This window comes from Vespula pensylvanica, chromosome 25, assembly GCF_014466175.1.
Source record: "Vespula pensylvanica isolate Volc-1 chromosome 25, ASM1446617v1, whole genome shotgun sequence".
Classification (NCBI taxonomy): domain Eukaryota; kingdom Metazoa; phylum Arthropoda; class Insecta; order Hymenoptera; family Vespidae; genus Vespula; species Vespula pensylvanica.
Window position 1 is genome coordinate 2,324,978 of NC_057709.1, and position 9,795 is coordinate 2,334,772.

The 9,795-nt window shown below is 25.6% G+C and overlaps 1 protein-coding gene across 1 annotated transcript in view; it reads left to right on the forward strand.

Moving 5' to 3' along the window:
- The first annotated feature begins 4,574 nt into the window (after window positions 1–4,574).
- Window positions 4,575–9,795, forward strand: part of LOC122637223 (odorant receptor 13a-like) — a 49,693-nt gene continuing 44,472 nt past the window's right edge. The window contains exons 1-7 of the mRNA XM_043829228.1: window positions 4,575–4,593; window positions 5,368–5,940; window positions 6,769–7,054; window positions 7,882–7,981; window positions 8,050–8,160; window positions 8,269–8,424; window positions 8,911–9,089. Of these exons, the coding sequence (XP_043685163.1) occupies window positions 4,575–4,593; window positions 5,368–5,940; window positions 6,769–7,054; window positions 7,882–7,981; window positions 8,050–8,160; window positions 8,269–8,424; window positions 8,911–8,961 (1,296 nt within the window). The 3' untranslated portion in view covers window positions 8,962–9,089. The remainder of the gene's footprint in view (window positions 4,594–5,367; window positions 5,941–6,768; window positions 7,055–7,881; window positions 7,982–8,049; window positions 8,161–8,268; window positions 8,425–8,910; window positions 9,090–9,795) is intronic.

Below are 9,795 nucleotides of genomic sequence, written 5' to 3' on the forward strand. Positions count from 1 at the left end.
ACCTGTTGAATTTAATATTTCATCATTATTCCTTATTACATCATCGGGTTATCAAAATAAAACATTTTGAAATATCAAATTCATCTTAACTCGTAATATTCATTAGAAATTGAAAATTTACAGAAAACATTGCAGAAGGTCGTGGATAATGGTTAGAAAATAATAATAAAAAAACAAAAAAGTATTGGAATTCATATACGTTACTCGAATCTAATTACATTCCTTTTTAATAAATAATTTCTAATTATTTAGAGTTTAGTATTTCTCGAAAGAGTAGGTATAATAACATTTATTATGTATGAACGTCTTCTGTTGAGCATATTGTTTGCTTATTGCTGTATCGGAGATTATCTCATGAAGGAAGGAATTAATCAAATTTTTATTTAATTGCAATTCAATCTGAAATTTAATTCAATCGTTTATTAATACGATCTTGTTTCTTTTCTCTTTTTATTTCTTCTTTCCTTTTTTAATCCAAAATATGAACTTATGCGTAGCACTTCATCTTGGCGACTCATACGAGTTGTTGATGATGGATATAATCTCGATTTTCATTTGCATGATTCACACTAAGAACCCATTGCGATTGACTTGCGCGAAGATTTGCATCGTGTCCTTATACACTTTTATAGATGTGAGTCGTTATTGTTAATATTTGTGCTTCTTCTTTTTTTTTTTCTTATGGCTATCTGCAAAACACAAGATTTTTTTTCTTTATTTTTAAGTTATTATTTTTTAATCGACATCTCGTTAATCGTCTCTTTTCTCTTTGATTTAACTTTCATTATTCTCTCACGACAATTTTTTTTTTTAGAAATTTTTTATATTTATTTGTTCTTAAACGCTTTCATTTGTTAGATTATTTAGATTATAATTACGTCATTTATAAACGTGAATTGTTTCTGTTAATATTTTTTTCTATGTATTATTTACTACTATATTATTAAGTATTACAGTACAAGAAGTATTAGTACTTCTTGTTTGTTTTGTTTTTACAAAGAAATATTATATTTCGTTGATAATTTTTATTTATTAGTTCCAATTTTAATTTTGAATATTCTCGATCATTTAAAAATTTCGATGATCAAACGTTTAATTTTATATTTTATATTATAATATGATTATTATATATATATATATATATATATATATATATATATATAATCAAATATTATATTTTTATAAATTTTGCAAATAACGAATACATCAATGGCATACTTATCATTCTTACGAACAGTTATAGAAACTTTTATATAATTAATCGTGTATAATAACTGTTTAGTTTAATCAATAAGAAAAGTTACAATAATAAAATTTGAATAATACATTCGTACAATCTTTTTGCTTCGCACTGAAATGGAATTTGCATCGATAGCGAAGTTCAGTCGACAGTAGCGTCGATAATCGACTACGATTACCGAAGTATACTTTGTACCAAGTTGACAGTGTAATTTGTGTGGCAAGGACCTCCAAAACTCAACGAATCTGTCCAATTAACTGCTTCACAGTTTAAGTAGTCGTCTTAATACACGAAGTCTTTGCTTTATATACATCCAGACATTTTTTCTATGTGAATTAGCATCGAACGATTACGACAGCCATTACAATCGATTGACAAATCAGATTTCACTTTCTAGATGGTGTAGATCTGGCTTTTCATTATTCGGTTCATTGTCCTTAAGTAAAATGCAATTTTCATTTTGTTAGGAAAAATACTACCAACGTTTAGTGAATGCTGTTTTTTTTTTATTTTATAAATTTTCATCATCTTTCGGCAGTCATAGCACGCAAAAAGTCATAGCACAAGTTTTTGGGAATTTTCGAAGTTTAGATAGAACGATTTGGTTAATTATCAACTTGCTTTTTGTCTCTTCGTAACGTTCTAATCATTCTCTAACGAATGCTCTTCACTTACCCGTATATCTGACTTTTTGGATATTTTCGAGTTCCGTTCGATGTTAAGAATAGAATGCAGGTTCAAAATGCAACGCATACATAGCAATTAATGATGATAACCGGAATTACATTTGTAGTTCAATGTTGTTCACTGTTGGATGTTTATAAAAAAAGAAAATTTTTTTTTAACGAAACTGAAAAGTCTGTAATTATAGAGAACGTAGGGAGCATAGTTTACTTGGAAAATATTAGTTCCAACAGATCAGCCATTTTTACAAATGTTGATTCGGAATTAAAAATTTTAGTGTATTACATACAAACTATAAGATATATACGTATATACATGTAGTTGTGTATGTATATCGTAGACTTGCATCTTGTGCAGGTATTTCAGTATTAAAAAAAAAAGAAATTTTTATTTCTTTAGAATATATATATATATATATTATTAATATATAAATTATGGACGACTGAGAATAAATATGAATGTATGTATATACGTATGTGTCTGTTGACATTGCATATAATTATATATGTGTACGTGCTCATTGTAATATAAAAAGTTAAAAATTTAAATACTCAGTTTTTTGTCATCAATAATTATTAATCGATTACACATATTTAGCGTAATCGATCTTTCAAGAAACATTACATTTTCAAATTATATTCTTTGTTATAATAAAATATAATTCACTTTGTTAAATACACACTTTAGTAAGTTTATTCCACATATGAGTAATAATTTTTGTCACGTGGAAATACTTTTGTTTAACTGCCTATGTTTAGTAACAATTAAGTAAGAATTAAAAATTTTGAAGAACTTATTAACAATTTTTGTTATTTCCAGTCGCAAACAATATTCAATAATTCTATTCTAATGGCATCGATGATTCACCATAATTTTTAAACATTATAACGAACGATTAGAAAAGAACTGACAACATATCAAGGAAGACTATTATTAACCCTTCTATTTTCTTTCTTTTCTATTCTATACTAAAAGTGAGTATCTCCATTTTTTTTCCTTGGGTGAAAAATATTCATTAATTCCATCGCTTGAGAAAAAAGAACTTTAAAAACTTTCGACGGCTATAGAGTTCATAAAAAAAGATAAAAGACCGAGTATATTCTACTTGGAGGAAAAGGTAGACAAACATGATTAATGCAAAACATCGTTCGTCAAGTGTTTATCGATTATTGTTCAGTCGACTTTGTTCGTTAACGACTCATCCTTTCTTATTTTTTTTTTATCTGTACCTTTCATACGAATCGAAACGGACTTAAAAACTATCTCGTATTCTCTTTTGTTCTTCTGTTTTTTTCGTTAGTCGCATAAACTATTCAACTAATCAATTTCAACCCCTTTCGTACATAGTTTACGTCGGGAGTAGTTCGTACCCGGACAAACAGTCTGTCAGCGACTTTCGAACGAGCAAAATGGAAGGAACTACTGAAGTACGTCTTTTAATTAATTTTTCTTTTTTTTCTAAATAGTTGTCAGTTCCTTTGACGAGTGTAACATTTTGTGACAATAATTGTTTTGAGTGAATTTATTTGGACTTTTACGAAGGTAAAAGCCACGACGGTTTAAAAAACTGAAATCATTTCTTTTCCTTTTTTTTACGCTCTCTCAGCGCTTGGGATCTCGACGAAACGTCGGTAATTTTTTTTAGTGCGCAATTAGAACTCTCTTCTGGTTTTTTCTTTTTAAAATTTTAATTTTTTTAATCATCTGCATGATTTTGAAAAATTATAATTTTAGTTCGATATTTTTTCGACAAGTTGATTGCTACGGTGATATTTCATTTGACGGTCAATAATTTTCTCAGTAAAGTAATACTGTGATTATCTTTAATTGATTTACGATTTAATTAATCCACGTGTCAAGTTGCATTGAATAAACAAATTTTTTAATTATATGGATAAATAGAGAAAAATGCTTTGTTAAATCATGAACGATTCTTATCAACAATTTTTTCGTTCTTGTTAACAAATTATAATGATGAAATTGAGAATAATAAATATTTTTTTTTGTTTTTCTAATGCAAATTTAAATTATTATTTTGAATATCATTGATTTTAAATATCACTTTATTAGTGTTTAATGATTCGAAAATTAACTAACATATTTAAGAAAAATTACATTTTATGAGAACGTAAACGAACGTGTGATTTATTATTGCAACATTTCTATTTTTTTGTTTTCTTTTTTTGTGTAATATTGTGCAGTTTTTGTGCCAACGATTTTACTTTTTTAATCGACCAACGGATTGATAAGAGAAATTGAGAAAGTAACTAAAATTTTACAAAAATAAGGGTATAATTTTATTTAAACATCAGACTCACAATAATCAGTTATTATAAAGGAATTATTATAATTGTGATAATTCTATCGTGACTTTTCAGATGAGGTATGAAAATTCTGTGGCAGTCAATGCATTCATTTTTAAATTTTAAAATATTTCCTGTAAATTATTATATTAAAAACACACACACAATTAATATTTATATATAAGTGTATATATATCTGTATATATGTTTTATCATGACATATTATATCATATGTGTGTATATATTATAATGTATAATATAACATACATATAGGTATGTTTATTGATATGAAAAAAAAAAATATTTAATTTAACAAAAACAATATTTCTATTCGTGATGACGTCATAATGGCTTTAATGGCTATAAGTGAAATTTTATCTTCCTAAATAAGATTACCAATTATACATCGAAATACAGGGGTATAGAATAAATTTTTTTTCATTTCCATAATTTCTTTTCTTAATATTGAATATAAAAAAACATTCAACCTTTGTATATCTCTTTCTTATTTATTATTTATTAATTTTGAAAATTGAATTTAATTATGAAAATGTTTTCAATAACATTGATCATCTGAACTTTTTCTTATTTTTATTTTTATTTAATGATATTTTACTCGTGTCTTATTAAACATCTCTGTTTATTAATTTTTTAGACTGTAGTTTTATCATTTTTTGGTTGTAATATTTCTTTGACGTATTTCTTTTTAATTCATTATATTTATTTAAAAGTAAGAAAATTAATAAGATACAACAAATAATGAAATTTCATCAATTATAACGTTTAATTTTTTTTATTATACAAGATGGCCTCCAGTTGAACTGAACATTTCTAGACACTTTTAAAACATCACGAATTCAATTGGCCAATAAGTAACGTCGAAATATTTAACACAGGGTAATTGGAAAGAATTTCTAATTGACTTTAATCTACTTTAATTAAGCTTTTTAGACTAATTTTTTTCTTTCTGAATATAAAATTACAAAGCCTATGAACTTCTTAATGATTCGAAACAAAAACCATTAACTTCGAAAAATCTCAAAAGAAGTATTGATTTTTGAAATCATTTAAATACTTTAATTCCCATATTGGTATTAAAAACTTCAATATTGGATACCAACTTATTGGCCAATCGAACAGTGTTTTCTAGAGACATATTTCAGGCTCATAACGAGCTATTTTACGAGCTAGGAACACTTTTGAATCCACAATTCTGTACATACTGTTTAATCGAAACATCGTCGTTTTGTATTATTTTTTTCAAGGTTACAGATTTCACCAATATCCTGAAAGCGATAACGTGGAGCAAACGATTGCTCGGTTGTTCTGGAATTTGGCCATTAGAAGTTCGGAACTCGTTGTTTCTACCATTTCTGGTTTACGGATTTCTTTACAGTATTTTAGGATTTCTTGATTTAGCAGATTTTATCACAGATTTTCATTACGTACTGACAAACATTATGGAGAATATGTTGATGTTTGTGACACTATTGAAATTTGGAGTGTGCCGAATGAAGTGTCGATCTTTGTCAATATTTTTATCTGAAACAAAAAACGATTATGTCATCGATAATTATAAAACGAAAGAGGAGAAACTGATTTTTATGAAATATAACAAATTTTCCTATATATTCATCATGGCTTCGTTACCACCAATGGTCCTCACAAGTTTTTTGTATTATTTTAAAACTGTCATACCGAGTATGCTTATGGGTAATACCATTATTTCTAATATTTTTATTATATATCATTTTTCAAAAATATTTTAGATTTCTTTTTAATGTAATAATTGACAAAATTATAATATATATATATATATATATATATATATATATATACACATTTTTCTAACAAGAGTCACCTGATTGTAACGGAGAGATTTTTTAGTGAAAGTTTTTAAGATCATAGCAAGGATAATTTTTTTTTCAAATAAGAACGTACATTTTTTATAATAGCAACATATTTTATGTAAATAAACAAGTAACTTTTTTCCAACATTTTCTTATTCATCTTCAATTTTCGGAGATATTTAAACAGTATTTATTGTTTAAACAATTTCTTTCAAAACTCTCATAGAGAGTTTCCGGGATGAAAACTTGTAACATTTTATTTTGAATAGCAGGTATGTGTCGTACATATGTATATATGATATGAATACATAATATAAATACATAATATAAATTCATGTACAGTATATTTTCAAAATTTAAATTATAAATTAACTAAATAATTATTTATCAATATCATAATTATAAGAATAAGAAACAACATATAATAATAATAATAATGAAAAAAAAGAAAAAATATAGAAAAGACAATAATAAGTATAATAACGATAAAAAATTGTGTATAAAAATTAAATTTATAATAAGTAATAGATATATATGAAATTTAATATATCTATATAAAACATATAAAAAATTAATTTATTTTAAATAGAAAACAAAAAAAGAATTTGCCCTTTTTTTGCAATAATCTGTGAAAAGTAATTAAAAAGAAAATTACATTATTAACATTAATTATGATTCTCTTTCCACGCAGTTATAGCGAATTCTTCATATGAATATAAATTACCATATAAAATAAAGCAGATACCGAAGCCATATGATATAAAAAGTTATACGTTTGGTTGCGTATACCAATTTATGAGCATAGTAATGGTACTTTCCGGTTACGTCGGAATTGATTGTTTATTGGCTTGTACCGGATTTCATCTTACTGGCCAATTAGCCATATTGAACAGTAGAGTGAAGGAGGTTTTAGTGGATACCAATGGTCCTCGGCAGGGAATTCGAAAAATGATTCTTCGACATTATCAGTTGATAAGGTGACGTCCCTTCTCTAATTAAAGCATCTAATTAATAAAGGAACATCTACCGAGTGAGATCTTTTTTTTTCTTTTCAAACGATTTAAATACGTTGAATTATGATTTATAAATGAATTATGGAACGCGGATTTTTCAGCATATTTTTAAGATTTGAATTTTTTTAAATTATTTCTTTTTTTCTTTGAAGTTTGTTACAATTTCATTACGAAAAAAATTATATAGTTTTGTTTTCTAGTGAAATTGTTTTTAATAATGTAGGTTTTTATTAACGAAATTGTAATTGAAAGAAAATTTTTACAGATTGTTGAGTTTAGTTGCAAACTTATGTGAAAGTAAAATTCCAAAAGCGTTTTTAAAGACGCCATATTTGTTCTAACATTCAAGATGGAACAGATATATTATATATATGGCACAGTTAATATATATTTAGTATAATATATGTTCAGTATAATCGTCTGTATAAAAATATTCTTTTTCACATAAGTTTATTTTTTATTCGAATTTTATCGCGAGAAGTAAAATTTGAAATGATCGATTTAACCCTTAAGTCACTTTTACATTATTTTAGATTTAAAATCCAATAAATATTTGTTTCAATATGTTTCTTCGAATACAACAAATTATTAACATCCAATTTTTCGTCAGAAAAATTCGAAGGAATTGTTTTAAAGCCGTTCTTCAACAAAGCCACAAATGACACACGTTCCATAAATTTTTAACGTCAGCTCGCATTAATATTACTTCATAGTAGAACAATTTTTTTTTTCTTTTAGATAAGGAAGATGTCATCATAAAAAATAATTTATCTCCCTCGTATCTGTTTCAGATTAGCGGATATATTAGAAGATAGTTTTAATATCGTCATTTTTCTACATTTGGTATGTTCAACGATTCTACTTTGTACGTCGAGTTATCAAATGCTTCGCGTACGTATATGTCACTTTATATAAGTTTACACTTTACATCGTCGAATAAATAATCTCTAATTTTCTAGAGTTTAGCGGTATTAGAAAAAATTTATATATTAACATTCATTATGTACGTTGGCCTTTTGTTGAGCACATTGTTTGGTTATTGTTACATGGGTGAATGTCTCATCGAGGAAGTAATTAATCGAACTCTTATTAAATTGCAATTCAATCTGCAATTTGATTCAATCTAATACTGATACAATTTTGTTTCTCTTGTTTTTTGTTTTCTCTCTTTAATCCAGAGCACGAATTTGTGCGAAGCGCTTTATCATTCCGATTGGTACGAGTTGCCAACGATCGATATACAATCAATTTGCATTTGCATGGTTCGTGCTAGAAAACCACTGCAATTGACTTGTGCGAAGTTTTGCGTTTTGTCTTTGTGCACTTTTAGCGACGTGAGTTGTTATTGTTAATATACCTTCTTTTTTTTCTTTTTTATATATCATTTGCATATTCAAGATTTTTTTTCTTTATTTTCTTTCTTTTTATTTTCTCTCTATTATTTCTTAATTGGTATCTCGTTAATTGTTCTTTTTTTTTTGGTATCATTGACGTTCTACAAATTTTCATTTTTTTCAGAAGTTTTCATTTTTCTTTGTCGTTTTTATTTTCATTAATTGTTTTTATTTATTAAATTTTCATCATTTATGGGGTTGAAATGTTTTTGTTAATATTTTCTCCATGTATCATTTGTATTATTTGTTTGTTTTATTTTTACAGAGAAATAGTCTATCTCATTGATCGTTTTTTTTTCTTTTTTTTTTTTTAGTTTTATGAATTTTTATTTTGATTCAACTTCAACAATTCATAGTTCAAACATTTCAAAACATTCGAAACATTTTTTCGAAACATGATTTGTCATCTTCTTATAAATTTTGCAGATAGTGAAGACATCAATGGCGTATTTATCAGTAGTACGAACATTTATGTAAACAATATTGTGAAATAATTAGTTTTGAATAATTATTACTGGAATATTATTACTGACATGTTGATAAAAATTGAAAACATACTGCATATAATAAATATGCATACAATCACGTAATATAGATAAGTATCGGTAAGATAATAATAGATGATATATTTGTTAATTATATGAATATATTTGACTCTAGTTATCACTGTTCAAGTGACTTCTCATTTTATTATCTTTCTTTTCTTTAATTTTTTTTTAAATATTAATAAAATAAAAACAAAAAAATATATATAATATAATTATATATATATATTTTTTAATGATATACCAACACATGATTAAAATCTGGGACACACCAAATACTGTATATACATATCATAGAACTTGTATACTAATACATAACAAATTTCAAATTTCTAACGAATATTTTATAAAAATGGCTATACTTGCAGCTATTACTTTACAAATATATTGTACTTGAGATACCCTCCATAATTTCAGACCAGTATCTTTTTATATCTTTCTTTTTTTAACTATTTGTATCTATTTATAATGTTTTTTAAAATCCTTTATAGTTAATATACAATGTGTGTAAATTGTTACTAATAGTCTGACGATTTAGAGAAATTTTATTTGATTTCTACGTTATACGATTTGTTAAGCTTTAATATTGCTTTTAATACTATCAATTAAATTGATTTTGCTATTTGAAATAAATCTTCAATGTGGTCATCCAGAGACAGGTGCGTTCATTTGCAATATTTTATAAATTTTATAAACATTGAATTACAGCTGCACTGTTAAAAATAATTAAAAAAAGAATTAATGCTTTATTTCGGAAATTCGCAAA